Source organism: Hyperoodon ampullatus (assembly GCF_949752795.1).
Source record: "Hyperoodon ampullatus genome assembly, chromosome: 17".
Classification (NCBI taxonomy): domain Eukaryota; kingdom Metazoa; phylum Chordata; class Mammalia; order Artiodactyla; family Ziphiidae; genus Hyperoodon; species Hyperoodon ampullatus.
Window position 1 is genome coordinate 52,918,987 of NC_136930.1, and position 23,745 is coordinate 52,942,731.

At 34.6% G+C, this 23,745-nt stretch overlaps 1 protein-coding gene across 3 annotated transcripts in view; it reads right to left on the bottom strand.

Moving 5' to 3' along the window:
• Nucleotides 1-527: 527 nt before the first annotated feature.
• The window catches only part of CSMD3 (CUB and Sushi multiple domains 3), a gene marked incomplete at its 5' end in the record, with an annotated part of 1,086,230 nt that continues 1,063,012 nt past the window's right edge, over nucleotides 528-23,745 (bottom strand). For all 3 annotated transcript variants that reach the window (XM_079722286.1, XM_079722285.1, XM_079722284.1), the window contains 6 exons: nucleotides 528-803; nucleotides 4,796-4,931; nucleotides 6,980-7,067; nucleotides 7,966-8,078; nucleotides 16,435-16,593; nucleotides 22,998-23,063. In XM_079722286.1, coding sequence (XP_079578412.1) covers nucleotides 644-803; nucleotides 4,796-4,931; nucleotides 6,980-7,067; nucleotides 7,966-8,078; nucleotides 16,435-16,593; nucleotides 22,998-23,063 — 722 coding nt within the window. In that variant the 3' untranslated portion in view covers nucleotides 528-643. The remainder of the gene's footprint in view (nucleotides 804-4,795; nucleotides 4,932-6,979; nucleotides 7,068-7,965; nucleotides 8,079-16,434; nucleotides 16,594-22,997; nucleotides 23,064-23,745) is intronic.

Below are 23,745 nucleotides of genomic sequence, written 5' to 3' on the forward strand. Positions count from 1 at the left end.
AAAGATAGCAATATGATGCTGAAGAACAAAAACTAGAGAGTCAAATCAGAGTGGGCAATCTTATCGCCTCTGTGGCATAAACTAGTTCATAAACATTTCAGGGCATGACTCAATCTGAAATAACCAGGGAAATAAAGAAAACAATGACTCAATTAATAGGAAGGAACAGCTGATAGAGTGGTGTGAAATACAGACTTATGGGTGTGATGTAGCTCATGACAGTTAAAGAGAAGTCAGTGATCTATTGACTCTTGTAAGTATAGCTCTTATTTTCTACCCTATATCATTTTTTTAACCCAGTCCCTCTAATATAGTTTATAAAGCACAGAAATACTGATAGTGGATGCTCCTCCAATATATGCAAATAAGTTTATGTTTTAGAATAATCTCCTTTTTAAAAAAAGCAAATAAACTGTGAGTAAGCACTCTCAGAGTGCAGCCGATTTTTGTAAAACTCTCCATGGTAAACATGAAGAAGAATTATGGTCCAGTTTATGAAAAAACACTCTTCTCTATCATTCCTCGGGAGAAGGTGACCCAGCAAGTCCTGAAAAGTGTGCTTTAATTTGTTTATCAGTGAACTAAATGTGCACTGTTTTGTGTGTCAATTTCCAAGCTTCTGAAGAAGGCAAAGGTTGCCACGTTATACCATTGTGCAGACTGTGTTCAAGTTGGGATCGAACCGTACTGCCTTCCCTTCCACTGACTTCGAGGTGGTGTCATACATGGGATTTTCAAAAGCTGCTTGGCCATTGTTATTTTCATGAACTGAACATCCTGTGTACTGTGTTTTGGGTGCAGTCCTGTTGATGAGAACATTGATTAGTTATATGTTAACTTTCTTCAAGAAATAGCAGAGTAGGGCTCAAACACAATGATTGAGTTATTGTTAATGGATAATGTAACTTGAAAGTATTAATTGAGAAAACATAAACTCAATACAACACATTTGAACATTTTACCTGTCACTTTTAAATCCTGAGTGACTTCTTATTTACATACAATATATATTTATAAAGAGCACCAATATGAGTAAGTGTAAATAAATGATATCATGGCTATTCTCATTAATTTTCTTATGGAATAATGTTATCATTATGAAATAGCATGTAAAATATAACTAAATTATGATGCTGATGAATTTTAATCTCATTACTCTTCATTCCTCAAATATTTACTGAGCATCTATTAAGTACTAGGCATGATCCTAGGCATTGGAAATATATATATATATATGTGTGTGTATATATATATATATATATATATATATACATATATATATATATATTCATATATATATTTTTTTTAACAAAAACATGAAGTCATCACTCTCATGGAGCTCCTATTGTAATGATAGAAAGCAATGAATAAATTAAAAATAATAAAACAAGAAAAAGATAATGAAAACTGTTTTGATAAAAAGGAAAATGGTTTATAGGACAGGAAGTAACTGGGAGCCAGTTTAGGAGAGGTAATAAGGAAAATCATCTCTAAGGAGGCAAAATTTAATCTGAGACTTAAAAGACAATAAGGCGTTGGTTCTACAGTAATAGGAAGGGGGTTCCAAGAAGAGTAGACATCTAATGCTGACGCCTAATTTGGGAAGGTGCTTGGAGTATCCCAGAAACATAAATATTCAGTTGGCTTAAAATTATATACAGTAGGGGCTTCCCTGGTGGCGCAGTGGTTGAGAGCCCGCCTGCCAATGCAGGGGACATGGGTTCGTGCCCCGGTCCGGGAGGATCCCACATGCCGCGGAGCGGCTGGGCCCGTGAGGCATGGCCGCTGAGCCTGTGCATCCGGAGCCTGTGCTCCGCAACGGAAGAGGCCACAACAGTGAGAGGTCCGTGTACCGCAAAAAAAAAAAAAAAAAAAAAAAAAAAATTATATACAGTAGAGCAAGTAAATTCAAAATCTCAAAGAAGAAATTACTATCTATATGATACTCAAGTCATGAAAATAGTTTCCAAAGAGTTACTGATAACTGAACATTTGCCATTAGTTTATAAAACACATGGAATCTAGGCTGGCTGGTATAAGTTGCTCATCTTGAATTCTTGCTTCATTTTTTATTTGTCTCCTTTTTGACTAACATTTATTTCTAGTTTCTCTTTCCCACATCCCACTGCATAATTTGCTGACATTTGTAATGGAACAAAGGCATACTTGCCCTTACCTGTTTCTCAAACCTAATTCCTAAAAAGGCTTTGAAATAAATCTCCTCTGTTTACACCAAACACCACAAATTTCAACGATTTATTTTAGTGTAACTTGTATTTGCCGTTATGTGCTTTTACTACCCCTAATGCATTTTCTGAATTTTTCTCCATACTAAAAATTGTTAGATGATTTGTATGATGACAATATGAAAAAAAAAACTATCTAAAGCTTCTTTCAAAAGCATCATCTATATATTGTTATATAATATAAATTATATTGTTTACAACTTGCTGTTGCCAGGTGCATAATTCTAATGGATCATACTTGTCTCTCTTTTTTCAAACTAGATTCACAATAGAAACAGAAGGAACATCATTTCCTTCTAATTAGGTAAGGATCACAAAGATATAAAAGAATTTCCCTCTGCTAATGTTGAGCTACAGCTTTAAGGAAAATAATATCAAGCTTTAGAAAAGTTTACACATCAATGAAAATTACCTTAAAACTAATCATTTCTAAATATAAGGGCAAAATCTGTAAAACTCTTAGAAAACATACAAGTTGTATGACCTTGAATTTGGCAATGGTTTCTTAGGTATGACACTAAGCACAAGTAACAAAAGAAAAAAGAAATAAATTTTACTTCATCAAAATGAAAAACTTGTATATCAAAGAACACTATCAAGAGAGTGGAACTACCTCCCTGGTGGCGCAGTGGTTGAGAGTCCGCCTGCCGATGCAGGGGATACGGGTTCGTGCCCCGGTCTGGGAGGATCCCATATGCCGCGGAGCGGCTGGGCCCGTGAGCCATGGCTGCTGAGCCTGCGCATCCGGAGCCTGTGCTCCGCAACGGGAGAGGCCACAACAGTGAGAGGCCCGCATACCACAAAAAAAAAAAAAAAAAAAAAAGAGAGTGGAACTACAACCTACAGAAAGAGAAATATTTGCAAACCATATATCCAAAAAGGTTTAGTATCCAGAATACATAGAGAACTGTTACACCTCAACAACAATAAGACAAATAACCCAATTTTTAAAATGGCCAAAGTACTTGAATAGGCATTTCTTCAAAGAATGTAGGCAAATGACCAACAGGCACATGAAAAGATGCTCAATGTCATTAGTAATTAGAAAAATGTAAATCAAAACCACATGAGATACCACTTCACTAGGATGGTTAAATGGAGGAGTACCATATAATCCAGCAATTCCATTCTTGAGTACATACTCAAAAAAACTGAAACAGTTATACAAACAAAACTTGTATACAAATGTGTATAGCAGCACTATTCATAATAGAAAAAACATAGGAACAATCCAAATGTCCATCAACTGATAAATGAACATATTTAAACACAACACATTCAAACATACAATGCAATATTATTCAGCCACATAAAGGAATAGTGTGCAGATATATGGTATAACATGGATAAAACTTGAAAACATATTACATTCAAGAAGCCAGATACAAAATGTCACATATTGTATGATACCATTTATATAAAATATCCAGAAGAGGCAAACCAACAGATAGAAAGCAGATTAGTAGTTGCCTGGGGCAGGGGTGGGAAGAGTAGGGAGTTACTGCTTAGTGGGTACAGTTTCCTCTTGGGGTGATAGACGTTGTGAATATACTAAATGTCACTGAACTGTACACCTACAATGGTTTAAATGATTTTATGTTATGTGTATTTTATCACAATAATAAAAAAGATTAGCATAGCTTGCTTTATAAATAAATTTAGTGATGATTTTTATCATTAATAACATCTTATATTGACAAGGCCTAAACAGCTGCTAATGCACAATTGTTACAAATTTACATAATATTAAATAGATCATTCTTAGATAATACAGACTGGCATTTATAATAAAAACATCAGTTTTGAGAAAAATACATTACATTTAGGTATTCATTTAAATATCTGGTTACCTGCATACTTTTCTCTTCTTTTTTTTTTTTTTTTTTTTGCATACTTTTTTTCTTAGTAAGGGATGGTCCCAAATAGTGGAGAATTGCATAGTGAAGCCCCTCACCAGGATGTTGTAATGGATGTAGTGAACAGGGACCAACGAATAATCTATATAGTCATATATGAGATATATCACAAATATAATATATTAATTCCATCATCTTCTAAAAGCAACAGAAATAAATGAGAGGATTAGAGGATTTTATCATCTGTCTCCCTGGGTAAAATCTATCAGTATTGTCAGGTGAAATAAGAGGTTTGGACACAGCTTCTTCCTAGTTCTTTAAATAAATCTGGCAGCAGATATCATCGCTTCAATTTAAACCTTAACTTAGATTTATATCTCTAAAGTTTCAATATGGATAATGTAAACATAACTTATACAATTAGTTATGTACCAGGAAATTGACAGGCAAAAAGGAGGAAGGGTTAAGTTGAATGCTTGTGCAACTTAAGAGAGCAATTTTAGTTGTGTGTATATTGCTGTGGTGGAGGGAAAGGCAGGGGAAAAAATGGTTTCAACAACTGTGGCAATATTTGGCACACAGAGATTTAAATAACCCAGAAAAAAAATGCAAGTTAGAATTTGAACTACAGAGTAAAAAGAACATGAAATATAGATTTGGGAAATGCTTTATACTTAAAATCAACAAACTTACCTTTGTTTATAAAGATAAAATCCAAATCCTGCAAATATAAGTGCAAAAAAAGGCACAAGAATAGCAATGGCCACAGAACTACTATTTGTACCATGAGGTTGATTTGAAGAATTTGAACCTTCTGACATATTCAGTCCTATAAAATAAGAAAATAACTTATAAAATCAAACCTACTTTATCACACTTGATTTTTTAGTTTTGTGAACCAATTAATTTCTTCCTTGCTCAAGATATCTACTTGGAAATATCTGCAAGATGTACTTGGAAATGTACATAGTAAACAAAAATAATTCACAAAACTCTTTCAACTCATTTCTGCACAATCTTGCACAGTGCCTACTATGTATAAGATATTTTTCCAGGAAAGGATACAGAATAAAAAATATGCGGAGCCTCTGAACTGAAGAGTTCATACAATTGTGGGAAGAATACAGAGCCACAAATAAGTATATATATCAAGGATGAATACATGATCAATGTGCTTTAGGAAAGGAAGGAGTAATTCCATCTGGTGGTATGTAAGAATGGTTTCTGGAGGACTTACGAGCTTGACCTTGAAGAATCAATAGAACAACAAATAGAGGAGGAAGCAGGACCATCAGAAGCCTAGAAATGGGAAGGTGAGTGGCATATTTAGAGGATGTGACAAGCATTAGGCATGTCTGTGTGGAAAGGACATGTGGTAGGGAATAGGAGGGTAAAATGATAAATTATTTGAAAAGGCATAAATATGATTCTAAAGAGCCCAAACTTTCCACCCACCTATAGTGAGGAACAACTGGATGTGTTTGGGGAAAAAAAAAAAGGCTCAGTGATAAGATACAAGATTTAGAACAGCGACTAGGGTGAGATGGACTTGAGGGAGTCTGGTCTGAAAGCAAGAGTAGTTTGAAGATTGCAGGAACATCCTAGACAAAAACGGAAATTAAGATGTGAACTGAAGCACTAGGAAAAGCATGAACAGGTAGATTCAGGAGAACTTGTCTGTGTGGATGAAAGGGAGAAGAAGGCATAGGATTTAGTTATGTTCTACTTGGGGCTGAGTAAGTGGTTATGACATTTGCACAGTTAGGAAATGAGAAAAATCAGGTTTGTCAACATGTTGGCACAGTGACTAGGGAAGAGAAAATAAGTAACAAGCTCTTTATTTAGAAAGAAATAGTTCCTTTTCTATAGGTGCTGTTTTAGACATGCAGTGCTTGAGATGCTTTAGGGAATTTTATGTGAAAAGATCTTGCATTCATTTACACAACTGTGTTAATGTACTGTGTTAATAAATGTTTTATCCTGCTTTTAAAACTAACAATTTTGGCAAGACATTATCTGAAATGACATTTTATTAGCCTTGCTCATTTGGAGAAACCTGATTTGCCTTTTTGATAAATATTCAACTAAGTCATACCTTAGTCCAGGTTAAAAAGTGTTAGTACCTTTTTTATACATTATTTTTCCAGGGACTCATAAAACTTATGTAAAAGTTCAAAGCAATGGAATTTTTAAGATAAACATCAAGTAGTAGATTTTAGAGCCTGAATTTACTCTTTATGCATTAATACCACAATATAGTAATGGGAGACAGTACACCTTAGGAAAATTAAACACCAAAAGCTATGTTAATAAATACATTCAAACGAGACCATTAAATGTTTATACACATTTTAGAAGAGTTAGAAATAAAAACGACAAAACTCTGTGCCTCCCACCGTGGAAAATTTACATATCTGAAGAGCACAAGGTCCCAAAACAGGGCTCACTCCTCAGTTATTTTCCCTTTCCAGACTCTATGAGTTAAAGTGCCCCTACATTTTTTTGGAGCAGTAAGAAAGTTGCAACAATATTCAAATTGCAGAGAAGTATTACAATTCTCATATGATAAAATTATTTACAGTTTAATATTTTCTTTCATATCTATATCACATTTTCTCCTTTTTACTTGCTTGAGGGCAAGACAGTTTGTCATGTTTATATGCTGAAAAACTAAACACTGTACAGAGCTGGAACACAAAGAAACAATATTCTGAAGAATGCAAATATTTAAAAGGATATCAAATGTGTCAATGTATAGTCGTGACAATGCAAAATTCAAAGTATAGTAAGTATGCCTAATGTTCAGAATCCATTGTACATTCTTATGATATCTAGAGTAATAAAAGAACTACATGAAAATGAAAATGAATACATTACCCAGTCTTTGTAGTCCAAATTGCCCATAATCTTTGCCCTGAATAAATCCTTGAAATACATAAGTAGCTCCATCAGGCTCAGCAGAAACCTAAAAGTATTTGTAAGCTTGGTTAAAACTGAAGACTGGTCACAGATATATTTTCCCAGCCTTAGAAAATATTCAGTTTTACTCTGAAATGAATATTATGCAGAATTCCTTCCTCCATATCTTCTACTATGTAAAACACAGAACACTGAAAATCTGCCATCATTAAAAAGCAAAATTTAAAATTTCATCTTTAAATAATTATGATATGGGAAAAAAGGGGATTTGTTATTAACATGATACAGATTTATAGACTTCTTTTAGGCTAAGAGACCTGTTGTCACGAAAAAGGGCGATGATATGATGAAACAGAATGAGGCAAATGGTCAATTAAAAATTAAAATATAATAATACTGTCCTTCGTAGATTAGATTACTGTTCGACATATATGCACTCCTTTCCCCCCACTTCCAATCAACCTTCATGGAAAGAGTATACTTTCTACCTCACTGAGTTGGATTTGGTCCTGTGACTTGATTTGGTCAGTGGAATGTGGGTGGAATTGACAATCTGTCAGTTCCAAGCCTAGGACTTAAGAGGCATGTTTCCCATTATAAGTCAAGGAAGCCAGTCACAAAAGACCATGTATTGTATGATTCCATAAATATGAAAGCCTAGAACAGGCAAATCTAAAGAGACAGAAAATAGAGTTGTGGTTGCTTGGGGTTGTGGGGGTGATGAAGGGTGGATGGGTTGGGTGATAGCTACAGGGTATGGAGTTTCTTTTTGAGGTGATGGAAATATTCTAAAGTCAACTGTGGTGATGGCTACACATCTGTAAGTATATGTGTATTTAATTAGCTCAATTTAGAAAATTAGATTTTTCTGGAATTTTAATGACAAACCAAAGCATAAATTTGTTATTAAAATTAGCAGCAGACGTTTAAAGAACTATACTTACAAAGCCATCCATGGCCCAATCTTCCTCCTTCATTTTCTTCACAGAAGCTTGAGCTGGTACTTTAATAAGATAGATGTGTAATATTAGGCGAGCTTCTTGGCTTTTATATACTCCTGTAAAATGTAAGGACATTTAGTCTATTAATTTTGCAAACAGTTATGCTTTACTTTACTATCTATAACTACTTAAATATATCATAAATGCATGTGATAGAAAAGAAGTAAAACAAGGCCAAGTCAAGGCCACCTTCACCCATAATGCTTTTCACAAATCCTGCAATATTTATTGATCTCTTTTTCAGCTGAAATTTTCAACTCAAATCTTAACTGTGGGGTTTAACTTACCTATGCTATTAAAATTAAATATTACTGTTCTTAATAATATCATTCCAAGATTATTGTAAACAAAATTATTTCTTCCCCCAAACAGATTTAAAATCTTCAAGGATATGAATTATATGTTAAAATTCCAGATATTTTCCTTAATAATAACTTAGGTGCCAACTCTGAGAAAAAGAGTATTCGAGGTGCTACTGGTGCCACAAAGATGAATATGTTGTTCCTATCTAAAAATAGGAGGCTTATGTGAATTTCTGATGAAATAGGAGATATAATGATAGAGATAGAGAATATGATGAATTAAAGGCCAGAAGAGAGAAGGATCATTTCACACTGGAGTGCTTAGGAAATACTTATTAAGAAAAAAGAGCATTTGAGCTGGATCTCAAAAATCAAGTAGAATTTTTAATTCAAGAAGGTAAATATAGGTAATGGCATAAAGGAGATAAGCAAGATGACTACAATTTTCTTTTTTTTTTTCCTGAATGGGAGTATTCCAGGAGTAGGAATAAGCTGGAATGTAAATGTGTTTAGGGGAATAACAGAATATAAGGTTCTAAGTAAAAATTTTGTGATTAACTGATGGTTGAAATTTGACTCATTACTTCACTCACTTAATATTTCACCTATATAATAAGGTATCATAAAAATTAGCTGGGAATACAAATATAATGATACATAGATCTTGATCTAAAGTAAATTAAAATTAATAGGGAAAACATACAAAAGTAACCAAAATTACTGGGAAAATGTTATAATTAATTTTATGGAGACAAGGATAGAAAGTTAGTCTAACTATTTATGTTTGTTTATCTATATTTGTAGAAATTTGTTTAAAAATTTTTCTAAATTAGAATACATATATATTTAGTGCTAACTCTCTTACAGAAGGAAAATAAAATTTTATGTTTCAACATTAAATAAATCAGTAGTCACATACTCCATTCATTCATATAAAGCTTCTTTCAATTTATATCATGTAATTGTGTATATTTTTAAAATTAAAATACATATTAACTTCTAATGCCTTTACTTTGGGTTTACGGTAGGCTCATTCAACAATACAAAATGAAGCTTAATAGTTCTTGTAAAATTTACAAAATCAACAGATATAATTTTATTTTCTATTTTATTTATACCACAAATTATTCCATTATTAATAATTTTATGGGATATATACATTGCCAAGAAATTTAAAAATACATATTTCATATTTTCAATATCAATACTTTTAAAATGTATTTTTAAATGAGAGAAATAATTCATATTCATTGTGGCCCATTTTGTTCCAGATGCATTTCTGTTCTTTTTTTTCTAAACACATTTATTGGACTATAATTGCTTTACAATGGTGTGTTAGCTTCTGCTTTGTAACAGAGTGAATCAGCTATACATATACATATATCCCCATATCTCCTCCCTCTTACATCTCCCTCTCACCCTCCCTATCCCACCCCTCCAGCTGGTCACAAAGCACCAAGCTGGTCTCCCTGTGTTATGTGGCTGCTTGCCACTAGCTATCTATTTTACATTTAGTAGTATATATAAGTCCATGCCACTCGCTCACTTCATCCCAGCTTACCCTTCCCCGCCCCATGTTCTCAAGTCCATTCTCTACGTCTGTGTCTTTAGTCCTGTCCTGCCCCTAGGTTCTTCAGAAACATTTTTTTTTAGATTCCATATATGTGCGTTAGCATACGGTATTTGTTTTTTTCTTTCTGACTTACTTCACTCTGTATGACAGACTCTAGGTCCATCCACCTCACTACAAATAACTCAATTTCATTTCTTTTTATGGCTGAGTAATATTCCACTGTATATATGTGCCACATCTTCTTTATCCATTCATCTGTCGAAGGACACTTAGGTTGCTTCCATGTCCTGGCTATTGTAAATAGAGTTGCAATGAACATTTTGGTACATGACTCTTTTTGAATTATGGTTTTCTCAGGGTATATGCCGAGGAGTGGGATTGCTGGGTCATATGCTAGTTCTAATTTTAATTTTTTGAGGAACCTCCATACTGTTCTGCATAGTGGCTGTATAAATTTACATTCCCACCAACAGTGCAAGAGGGTTCCCTTTTCTCCACACCCTCTCCAGGATTTCCTCTTTGTAGATTTTTTGATGATGGCCAGTCTGACTGGTGTGAGGTGATACCTCATTGTACTTTTGATTTGCATTTCTCTAATGTTTAGTGATATTGAGCATCCATTCATGTGTTTGTTGGCAATCTGTATATCCTCTTTAGAGAAATGTCTATTTAGGTGTCTGCCCATTTGTGGATTGGGTTTTTTGGTTTTTTGATATTGAGCTGCATGAGCTGCTTATAAATTTTGGAGATTAATCCTTTGTCAGTTGCTTCATTTGCAAATATTTTCTCCCATTCTGAGGGTTGTCTTTTGGTCTTGTTTATGGTTTCCTTTGCTGTGAAAAGCTTTTAAGTTTCACTAGGTTCCATTTGTTTATGTTTGTTTTTATTTCCATTTCTCTAGGAGGTGGGTCAAAAAGGATCTTGCTGTGATTTATCTCATAGAGTGCTCTGCCTATGTTTTCCTCTGAGTCTTATAGTGTCTGCACTAACATTTATGTCTTTAATCCTTTTTGAGTTTATTTTTGTGTATGGTGTTAGGGAGTGTTTTAATTTCATTATTTTACATGTAGTTGTCCAGTTTTCCCAGCACCACTTATTGAAGAGGCTGTCTTTTCTACATTGTATATTCTTGCCTCTTTTATCAAAGATAAGGTGACCATATGTGCGTGGGTTTATCGCTGGGCTTTCTATCCTATTCCATTGATCTATATTTCTTTTTTAGTTCCAGTCCCATACTGTCTTGATTACTGTAGCTTTCTGGTATAGTCTGAAGTCTGGGAGTCTGATTAATCCAGCTCCGTTCTTCTTTCTTAAGATTGCTTTGGCTATTCGTGGTCTTTTGTGTCTCCATACAAATTGTGAAATTTTTTTGTTCTAGTTCTGTGAAAAATGCCAGTGGTAGCTTGATAGGGATTGCATTGAATCTGTAGATTGCTTTGTGTAGTATAGTCATTTTCACAATGTTGATTCTTCCAATCCAAGAACATGGTATATCTCTCCATCTGTTTGTATCATTTTTGATTTCTTTCATTAGTGTCTTATAGTTTTCTGCATACAGGTCTTTTGTCTCCTTAGGTGGGTTTATTCCTAGGTAGTTTATTCTTTTTGTTGCAATGGTAAATGGGTGTGTTTCCTTAATTTCTCTTTCAGATTTTTCATCATTAGTGTATAGGAGTGCAAGAGATTTTTGTGCCTTAATTTTGTATCCTGCTACTTTACCAAATTCAATTGATTAACTCTAGTAGTTTTCTGGTAGCATCTTTAGGATTCTCTGTGTATAGTATCATGTCATCTGCAAACAGTGACAGCATTCCTTCTCCTTTTCCGATTTGGATTCCTTTTATTTCTTTTTCTTCTCTGATTGCTGTGTCAAGGACTTCCAAGCCTATGTTGAATAACAGTGGTGACAGTGGACATCCTTGTCTTGTTCCTGATCTTAGAGGAAATGTTTTCAGTTTTTCACCATTGAGAACGATGTTGGCTGTGGGTTTGTCATATATGGCCTTTATTATGTTGAGGTAGGTTCCCTGTATAACTACTTTTTGGAGGGTTTTAATCATAAATGGGTGTTGAGCTTTGTCAAAAGCTTTTTCTGCATCTACTGAGATGATCATGTGGTTTTTTCTCCTTCAATTTGTAAATATGGTGTATCACAATGATTGATTTGCATATATTGAAGAATCCTTGCATTCCTAGGATAAACCCCACTTGATCATGGTTTATGATCCTTTTAATGTACTGTTGGATTCTGTTTGCTAGAATTTTTTGAGGATTTTTGCATCTATGTTCATCAGTGATATTGGACTGTAGTTTTCTTGCTTTGTGACATCTTTTTCTAGTTTTGGTATCAGGGTGATGGTGGCCACATAGAATGAGTGTTCCTCCCTCTGCTATATTTTGGAAGAGTTTGAGAAGGATACCTGTTAACTCTTCTCTAAATGGTTCATAGTATTCACCTGTGAAGCCATCTGGTCCTGTGCTTAGGTTCGCTGGAAGATTTTTAATCACAATCTCAATTTCAGTGCTTGTGATAGGTCTGTTTATATCTTCTCTTTCTTCCTGGTTCAGTCTCAGAAGATTGTGCTTTTCTAAGAATTTGTCCATTTCTTTCAGGTTGTCCATTGATTGGCATATAATTACTTGTAGTAGTCTCTCATGATCCTTTGTATTTCTGCAGTGTGAGTTGTTTCTTCTCCTTTTTCATTTCTAATTCTATTGATTTGAGTCTTCTCCCTTTTTTCTTGATGAGTCTGGCTAATGGTTTATCAATTTTATTTATCTTCTCAAAGAACAAGCTTTTAGTTTTATTGATCTTTGCTATTGTTTCCTTCATTTCTTTTTCCTTTATTTCTGATCAGATCTTTATGATTTCTTTCCTTTTGCTAACTTTAGGGGTTTTTTTGTTCTTCTTTCTCTAATTGCTTTAGGTGTAAGGTTAGGTTGTTTATTTGAGATGTTTCTTGTTTCTTGAGGTAGGATTGTATTGCTATAAACTTCCCTCTTAGAACTGCTTTTGCTGCATCTCATAGGTTTTGGGTCATCGTGTTTTCATTGTCATTTGTTTCTAGGTATTTTTTGATTTCCTCTTTGATTTCTTCATTGATCTCTTGGCTATTAGGTAGTGTATTGTTTAGCTTCTGTGTTTGTATTTTTTACAGATTTTTTCCTGTAATCGATATCTAGTCTCATAGCGCTGTGGTCAGAAAAGATACTTGATACAATTTCAATTTTCTTAAATTTACCAAGGCTTGATTTGTGACCCAATATAAGCTCTATCCTGGAGAGTGTCCCATGAGCACTTGAGAAGAAAGTGTATTCTGTTGTTTTCGGATGGAATGTCTTATATCAATTAAGTCCATCTAGTTTAATGTATCATTTAAAGCTTGTGTTTCCTTATTTATTTTCATTTTGGATGATCTGTCCATTGGTGAAAGTGGGGTGTTAAAGTCCCCTATTATGATTGTCTTACTGTTGATTTCCCCTTTTATGGCTGTTATCTTTTGCCTTATATATTGAAGTGCTGATATGTTGGGTGCATAAATATTTACAATCGTTATATCATCTTCTTGAATTGATTCCTTGATCATTATGTAGCATCCTTCTTTGTCTCTTCTAATAGTCTTTATTTTAAAGTCTATTTTGTCTGATATGAGAATTGCTACTCCAGCTTTCTTTTGATTTCCATTTGCATGTAATATCTTTTTCCATCCTGTCACTTTCAGTCTGTTTGTGTCCCTAGGTCTGAAGTGGGTCTCTTGTAGACAGCATAAATATTGGTCTTGTTTTTGAATCCATTCAGCCAGTCTATATCTTTTGGTGGGAGCATTTAATCCTTTTACATTTAAGGTAATTATCGATATGTATGTTCCTATTACCATTTTCTTAATTGTTTTGGGTTTGTTATTGTAGGTCTTTTCCTTCTCTTGTGTTTCCTGCCTAGAGAAGTTCCTTTAGCATTTGTTGTAAAGCTGGTTTGGTGGTGCTGAATTCTCTTAGCTTTTGCTTGTCTGTAAAGCTTTTAATTTCTGTGTCAAATGTGAATGGGATCCTTGCTGGGTAGAATAATCTTGATTGTAGGTTTTTCTCTTTCATCACTTTAAATATGTCCTGCCACTCCCTTCTGGCTTGCAGAGCTTCTGCTGAAAGATCAGCTTTTAACCTCATGGGGATTCCCTTATGTGTTACTTGTTTTTCCCTTGCTGCTTTTAATATTTGTTCTTTGTATTTAATTTTTGATAGTTTGATTAATATGTGTCTTTGTGTGTTTCTCCTTGGATTTATCCTGTATGGGACTCTCTGTGCTTCTTGGACTTGATTAACTATTTCCTTTCCCATATTAAGGAGGTTTTCTACTATAATCTCTTCAAATATTTTCTCAGTCCCTTTCTTTTTCTCTTCTTCTTCTGGGGCCCTTATAATTCAAATGTTGGTGCATTTAATATTGTCCCAGAGGTCTTTGAGACTGTCTTCAATTCTTTTCATTCTTTTTTCTTTATTCTGCTCTGCAGTAGTTATTTCCACTATTTTATCTTCCAGGTCACTTATCCGTTCTTCTGCCTCAGTTATTCTGCTATTGATCCCTTCTAGAGAATTTTTAATTTCATTTATTGTGTTGTTCATCTCTGTTTGTTTGCTCTTTTGTTCTTCTAGGTCCTTGTTAAACGTTTCTTTTATTTTCTCCATCCTATTTCCAAGATTTTGGATCATCTTTACTATCATTACTCTGAATTCTTTTCAGATACTGACTATTTCCTCTTCATTTGTTTGGTCTGGTGAGTTTTTACCTTATTCCTTCATCTGCTGTGTGTTTCTCTGTCTTCTCATTTTGTGTAATTTACTGTGTTTGGGGTCTCCTTTTCACAGGCTGCACGTTCGTAGTTTCCATTGTTTTTGTTGTCTGCCCCCATTGGCTAAGGTTGGTTCAGTGGGTTGTGTTGGCTTCCTGGTGGAGGGCACTGGTGCCTGTGTTCTGGTGGATGAGGCTGGATCTTGTCTTTCTGGCGGGCAGGACCCCAACCAGTGGTGTGTTTTGGGGTGTCTGTGAACTTATTATGATTTTAGGCAGTCTCTCTGCTAATGGGTGGGGTTGTGGTCCTGGCTTGCTAGTTGTTTGGCATACGGTGTCCAGCACTGTAGCTTGCTGGTTGTTGAGTGGAGCTGGGTCTTAGCATTGAGATGGAGATCTCTGGTAGAGCTTTCACCATTTGGTATTATGTGGAGCTGGAAGATCTCTGGTGGACCAGTGTCCTGAACTCAGTTCTCCCACCTCAGAGGCACAGGCCTGACACCCAGCTGGAGCACCAAGACCCTGTCAGCCACACGGCAGATCATCAAAAGTTCAAAAGCTTGACAATATGCTCTGTTGGTAAGGGTGTGGAGATACAGTCTCTCTTTTGCATTGCTAGTGAGAAGGCAAAAGGGTATAACCAACAACAACTCTGTCAATATGTCTTCATCAACCAAATGAGCAACGCCAATGTGGGACACAGGACCACTCACTCAGTGGAAGAATCCCAGGTTCAGGTAGGGGACAGGCAGAGCGCAGGTAATATCTGGATATTGCTTGACACTTTACAGACTGTTCTCAATGGATTTCCCTTATTTGCTGAGCTTCAAAGCTTCCAAGATCTTGGCAGCTGGGAAGTGAATGGCAGAGGGAGAGAGTGCAGGGCAGGAGCAGCTCCTGTGCATGTGCCCATGGGAGTCCAGATGCATTTCTAACATCTGAGGCATTAGTAATGAACTGGAAGGCAAAGACCTGCTCTCTTAGAGCTTGTGTTGCTGGAGTGTAGACAAATCATATCATATCATGTCATACTATCCTATACTACACTACACTACACTACACTATACTATAATTTCAAATAGTGAAAAGAAGAGAATGAAATAAGATAAGACTTCCTATGACTAAGAGTGAGTCTATTTGTAATGTGAAGGCTACTTTAGATAGGGTCATCAGAAGTACTGTTGACAAGATGATATATGAGGAAACATTTGAATGTCAGAAAAAGCACAGTATTCAAAGATAATGAGGGAAGTGCATTAGATAGAGGAAACAGAAACCTGAGAAAGTTGAGCAGATGGATAGGGCTCTGGGTTCTGTTTGCCTGTTTAAGGTAGTGTAGCTCTACCTTTTCTGTCTTAAATTGTAGTGTCCTCCTAAACATTCTCATTTGAAGACATAATTTTATGACCATAGAATAGCTTGCAAATCACTGATCCAGTCTCTTTGGTGTTATGAGAATAGATAAGGAGTTAGTTATCTTCAAATGAAAAGTTCTGTTCTATTTCATGACATGTCATTCTAGACACATAAAAATATTATTGAGGGAGCTTATTTCAGAATCACAGAGTTTTATATTTGTGTAGTAATATTCATGCATCAATCAAAAAAACAGAAAGCCTTGTTTCTGAATGAATTATGAATGTCATAAAAAATATAGCAACTATTTCACAGTACAAAAATCACTAAAAAAAATGATGAAATGATGGAAATGAAGGCATAAAGGAATTGTTTGCTGTTCTTTAATGTGATACCTGAAAGTAGTAGTTCCATGTTGCTGTTACTGAGTGTTGCATTGACTCTCCCAGTGGAAGCATTGAAACTAGTAACTGTCAAGGTCATGGGTTGTTTCCTTCCTTTAAAATTGTAAGAGCCTTTCCATATATAATTTTGGGCAAACACATCATCAGGAACTGTGAATAGATTAAATAAACATACATGTTAATTTTACAGTGGCTTGTAAACATAAGCATTAAATACCAGATTAATGAGTATTAGTTTATTGAATAATCATATTTTTCTAAATATACAATAATATAGAACGTACATTTTAAAATGAATCCTTCACATAAGTGTTTTAATTTTTTTAGAATAAACCAAAATAATAATCTAGATTTGCACATACATCAATGAGCGATAAATAAACAACACCAATTAATGACACAAGACATATTTTGAATCCAGCTAAATATCAAGTTTACTTATATTTGGTTTCCTATAATAATATCTTTCTTTCAGAAGGAAAATAAAATGATTTTCTTGGGCCAAGTCAGTCTATATACAAGTCCCAAGAGACCTGTTTTTCTCCTAGCAGTAGGAATAGGTTCATAGAAAGAGCATAGAGTTAAACGCCCCCCTTGCAGAATAGCCTTGGAAGACTGTCAGGAGAGATGCTCCTTTGACCCCTTTACCCCTTTACAGAATACTGAGTTCAGTTTTTTCAATAATAGATGCTCCTGAAAAAGAACAGTGCTCTACCTGTTTTGCTCCTGACAGCTTTGAGGTTTACAGGTACTTTTAGAAATAAAAGAATTGTCACTAGAATTGGCTAACTCTCATGGGAAAGAGATGAACTGTGGTAGAATCAAAGAATATTCTAATGTAAAACTTTCATCAAAATAAGAAACACTCTTAATGTTAAATGCAGACAAATAAGTCATTATATTTATATAAATTAGTTATGTAATTTATAGCTAATATAAATTAGGTATGTCAAAGTCTACTCAGATCCTGGTAAGAGGCTGAGAGAGCTTCCATTAATTCTGTACATTAAAGCACATCCTCGGAAATCAGCTATTCAAAAGAGCCTGCCTATTTGTGTGACTGACTGAATGAAATGGATTTAGATGAAAGCCTTTTTTTTTTCTAACAAGTTATTGACATTTGTTACCTGATTTTCTCTACATACATCACAGTTCTTACTGCTTAGATCACAGAGACTGTGTTACAAATTGTACATTCCCTGAATTCTACTAGGCAAACAAATAAAACAATACTATGGTAGAAGATGAACATACAATGCACTCAAGAGTTGAGTTTTTACTGAGTATTTCAACCAATATGATTATTTTTTTCTATGATAATTCAAAAGCAATATAGCAGAAGGACTAGAAGTGCAGGCACTGGAACTAGACCGCTTGTATGTCCATCCCTCCTCTACAATTTATAAACTGTGTGGTTTTCCCTAAGTTACTTAACTCTCTAAACATGAATTTCCTCATCAGTAATGTGGGAGTAACACAGAGTTACAAGGAAGATTAAATGAGATAATGAATATGAAGAGTTTTGATTAGTGTTATTTGCTATCATTAGTATTATACAAGTAAAATAGGGAAATGTGGGTCTCATAGATCTTTACACAGTTGCTAATAAAATATATAGTTAGTGAACATGCAGTTAGTATCATGAAAAATCCATAGTCCTGGCTCTGGGACCTTTGCCAAGTCACCCTTATAGTGGCACTCCCTCCCCAAACCTCAAATTACACAGCTATGCTCTGTATGTACAGGAGACCTTACCTAAAGATTTGATATGGTGTATGGGTAAAAAGCCCTTGATTTGGTAAGCACTTTAAAGAGCAGTTAACTCAAAAATCATACCTAAAATAAGTTTGGATGAGGGAGTGACAAGCTAAATTATCCTGCATTAGAAAGATCTGGAATTTGGAGGTAATAGGCAGTTAGTTGTAGAGATAGGAGGAAGAGCAAGGGAGAAAGATGTTCTAACAGCAGTGTGAAGGCAAATAGTAGGTACTCAATAAATGTGTTATTCTTATCTTTCTGATTGTTTATTTCCCCTGGCCTGTATTATGCTTACTCTTTGATACCCCTGAATATTTAATGAAAATCTGCTACACTTGGTGATCTTGTCATTGTGCTTAAGGGAATTAAGGAAGTTGGTTGAAGGAGACTAAAAAGAACCCCTGTGGCAGGAGAAAATAGCAATGGAAAGAAGTAGGTACCAGCAGCAGCAAAGAACATTGTATCAGGATTAATCATTGATGTGGTAGTAAATGTTTAACAACTGGCTCTCCAGAAAACAAACAAGCCAACAAACTGGTTGTAATATCTGCTGATTCTATAGTGTAAATATTCCCGTGATGTCAGATTTCAAACTATGAACATGACATCACTGAACGCAGAGTTTGGAAGAATGCACAGAACTGGCTATGGCAAAGCTCTACCAGGCAGCTCCAGCATGACACCACCACCCTTCACCTTTCTCACCCATAACTGAGAAATGTAACTAATGATAGGATGGGAGAGGCAGACACTATTTGGTCATTTAAATCCCTACGTACAAGGGGATGACAATACTTTCTATTGTTAAGTCTAATTTGAGGTTTAAATGTGATTGTGTATTTGGCAGTTCTTTCTAAACTCTAAAATGTCATCTAACTATCACTGATGTGGAGCACAGTGAAAAGGAGGAAGACAATGATGGTTATGATCCTTATTTTTCAAGACAGTTTTGAATCTAAACTTTGCTTCATAGGCCTCATAGAATTACCATATAGAGTATCATGTTCCTGACACCGATACCACTGCCAAATTTAATTATTGTTACTTTGGAGTAACTAATCACTGTGTCATTATTTTAAATGAAATACTTCTGTTTTCCCACTTAAGATGACATTGTTCTAGAGTTTTATAGATACCTTCACTCAGGTTAAATAAATTCTTTTCCTTTCTAATTTATTAAAAGTTTTTAAAAATTATAAATAAACGTTCAATCTTACAAAATAGTTTCTGTGCAAGTATTTAGATGATCATACATAATCAGAATTTTTGCATGTTAATCTCTTAATGTGATAGATTACTTTTAAGGATTATTTAACATGAAAATATCCCTGTAAATCTATCATTAACCCAATTTGGTAATGATGTGTCATCTTTACTATAATGTTGTACAGTTAACCCTTGAACAACATGGATTTGAACTGTGAGGGTCCACTTATGCACAGATATTTTTCAACAGTAAATGCTATAGTATAACTGTACTGATCCATGGTTAGTTGAATTCATGGATGCGGAATCACAGATATGAAGGAACCTTGGGGTAAGGAGGAGTCACATACTGAGGGTCAACGATAACTTATATGCAGATTTTTGACTGCACTGAGGGCCAATGCCCCTAACCCACTTTCTGTTCAGGGTCAACTGTATTTGATTTGCTAAGGCTTTATGTAGGATTTTTTCATCTATAATCTTATGTCAAATGGGCCTGTAATTTTCTCCTTTTATAGTGTCTTTACCTGAGTTATTAGAGTTATGTTGGATCCATCAAATGAGGGGTTTTTTTTGATAGTTTTATAAAACTGGAATGATCTGCTCCTTCAAAATTTGGTAGAACTTATCAGTAGAGGCATATGGAACAGGTTTTTCCTTGTGGAAATAGCTTTAACTACTACTTTGTTATGGGATTATTCGAGTTTTCTCCTATTAGTTATGTTAAGATCCACTTTTCTAGTAATTTGTCAATGTTTAAGTTTTTTAAAATTGACAGTTACAGTAGTTTTCTGTTATATATTGCTAATTTATTCAATCTACTCTATGTAGTTTTTCACATTTCCTTTTGAAATGTTACTACTTTTTGTTCCTTTCTTGATCAATCTTACCAGAAATTATTCACTTTGTACATTTTTTTTAAATAACTACTTTTGACTCTGTTGAGATTCTTCTGTTATATCTTTGGGGGTTTTTTTGGTTTGTTTATTTTTATTACATTGAGTTCTGCTTTCTTTTGATCATTCCATTATACTTTTTGTATCTTCTTAACAGGGACAGTTATTAATTCTAAGGCTTTTGTTTCTTCTAATGTAAGGGTTTAAGGCTTTATATTTCCCTCACATCTTTACTTTTGCTCTAGTTCCCAAGTTTTGATATCTAGATTTTTCAGCATAATAAGCTATATTGTTATATTTTCCATTTTAATTTCTTCTTCAATCTATAGTTATTCATCAGTATTAATTTTGTTCTTAATTTCCAAACATTGAGGAGTTTAAAAAATTTATCCATTTTCTTATTAACTTTTAACTGCTTCATGGTCCAGTAAGACTAACTTTGCTTTGAAATTTGTATAGATTTTTTTATTGCTTAATATATGATCAATTCTTATAGCTGTCCCATGTGCCTTTAAAGAAAGTATATATTATTTAATTGGTTGATGAGAAATATATATATATATATATATATATATATATATATATATATATATTACATCAAACATATTAGTTTTGTTGTTTAGTTCTTCCATATTCTTTAAAAAATTTTTTTGTCAGCCTGAAATATTTATTGGTAGCCATTGGCCATGTTTTGCCCAGGACAGTCTAGATTTGTACTTGATATGCTGGAGCTATTATTCAGAGTACACATCTGCTCCCAGATAAAGTATCTTTCTTGGAAAGTTCTGGGCACTGATTGACCATTGTGGTTTTCTTTTTTTTCTTTTTTCTTTTTTTTTTTTTACCAGAAAAAAGTCCTTTAATCGTTAATGGTAAACATTTTAACAGTGAACATGAAAGGTCCAATGGAAGATATTTACCTAAAAATGAGGCAAACCTAGCCTTATAATGAACACACTTTGAGTTATAATTACAACCCTGCACTAAGTCTTTGTTTTTCTTTTTTTAAAAAGTTGTGGTAAACAGGAAATAACAAGTGTAGGTGAGGATGTGAAGCCCTGCTACATTGCTGGTGGGAATGTAAAATGACTCAACTGCTTTGGAAAACCGACTGGCAGTTTCTCAAAAAAGTTAAACCTAGAATTACCACATGATCCAGCAATTCTACTACCACCCAAAAGACTGGAAAGCAGGAAATCAAAAAGAATCTCATATACTAGTGTTCACAGGATTATTCACACTAGCCAAAAAGGTGAAAACAATCCTAATGTCAGTGAACAGCTGAATGGATAAATAAAATATGGTATATACATTCAACGGAGCATTATCGAGTCAGACACAAAAGGACAAGCATTGTGTGATTCCTCTTATATGAAGCACCTAGAATAAGGAAATTCATAGAGACAGAAAGAAGAATAGAGGTTACCAGGGGCTGGGACCATTGTGGTTTTCTGACTCCATGCAACACTTTCCCTCTCATGATGACATATTCTTTGGTCACCTTAGAGAAATTCAGTGTGTTTTTACTGACTGTTGAAAAAAATCCGTTTCTCAGACTGATTTTTTTGGTAGGCAGTCCAGTTTAATAGCATGTACATTAAGAACTTCTTAAACTAACTAAGATTAGATTCTAACACTCTACCTGGCTTATTACAACTGGACCAAATCTATTTCCAAGGTAAAGATTAAATGCTGAGCCTTTAATTATATGTGTAGCTTTTCATTCCTACCATGTAAATAAAATACATACTAATACATTAAAAAGAAGCTCTCGTATACTGAGCGCTTACCATGAGCCAAGCACTTTGTGCTTCATTTTCATGAAGTTCATTCATATTAATCTAATCAATATGTCTTTTGTATAGGTAAAGAAATGGAGGCTCAGATGTAGAAATTAACTTTTCTAAAGTCATAGGGTAGGCAGTGTATAACATGGGGATTACATCAAGGTTGTAGGACTTCAAGGCCCATATTTTTAATGACTAAACATTTTATTTTTAAATCAAATTACTGAAAATAAACTGGACAAGTTCTAGAAGTTGCTGAACTTTTACTCTCACTCCAAGTGTATTTTGTTCATTCTTTAAAAAATTTATATTTAAAAATTATATGTAAATCTCATTTTTATTTTAATGTTTTAAATAAACCATTGCCACTATTTTATAGCTATCTACAGATACTCTTGAAGGGAAATTTTTTTTTATTTTTTTTATTTATTTATTTTTTTTTTTTGCGATACGCGGGCCTCTCACTGTTGTGGCCTCTCCCGTTGCGGAGCACAGGCTCCGGATGCGCAGGCTCAGCGGCCATGGCTCACGGGCCCAGCCGCTCCGCGGCATGTGGGATCTTCCCGGACCGGGGCACGAACCCGCGTCCCCTGCATCGGCAGGTGGACTCTCAACCACTGCGCCACCAGGGAAGCCCGAAGGGAAATTTTATAGAGACAACTATATACAATATTTTTGCAATATTAACATGTCACAGTATTACATTGCTTAAAGTTTGATATCTTATAATACAAATTTTCAAACTTCAAATTCCAAACAGTAAAATGCTGTTTTACTATGGGAAACTATGGGAAATAGTTTTCCCATACTGAAATATATTTTTCTAAATAAATGGTCACTTTGTCAATAAAACAGGAGATCACCTTTAGAAATCATGACTACTAGAAAAACAACTGAAATTACTAACCACTTAGCTTTGGGCTGGGTGTTCCTAGCGCAGGTCTAGGATCTTTCACCAATATTTTGGAACCAGCTATGAAAAGAACCAAAAATGTTTACAATATTTAATATAATTAATAACACACAGACACACACACACAGTTTGATGCATTGTCAATTTTATTCTTTGACATATCATATGGTTTTCTCCAAAATGTCCTGTTCACTATAGCATCTCAGTCCTCACTCAACACTTCTGTTGTTCAGCTAACAACTTCTATAATTATCCCCATTATAGTCCAGTGGGGCAAAGGGAATATCAGTGCTGCCTTAGTATTTTGGGGTCTTGTTTCTTATTTTAAAGGCATAAACCAACATGGAAACAGTTGATACCAACATGGAAGTTGAGGGCTGAGGGTATGTTCCTGTTGCTTAAAGGCAAATAATTTGGGTAGGGTTCATGTTTAAGAGTTTAAAATTGTTGGGAATTCCCTGGTGGTCCAGTGGTTAGGACTTGGCCCTTTTACTGCTCGGGCCCAGGTTTGATCCCTGGACAGGGAACTAAGATCCCACAAGCTGTGTGGCATGGCACAAAAAAAAAAAAAAAGAGTTAAAAATTGTTAAGGTATCCCATGATGTCATAAGAAATTGGCTAGTCTCCAAGGTAAAGAGTTAAACTAAAGTTTTTAAGTCAAACCAAAAGGAGCTCAAAATCATGTGGGGTGCTGAAAGTGCCTGCAAAGTTGAAGCAGCTGTGATATGCAGTGCTTGTAGAC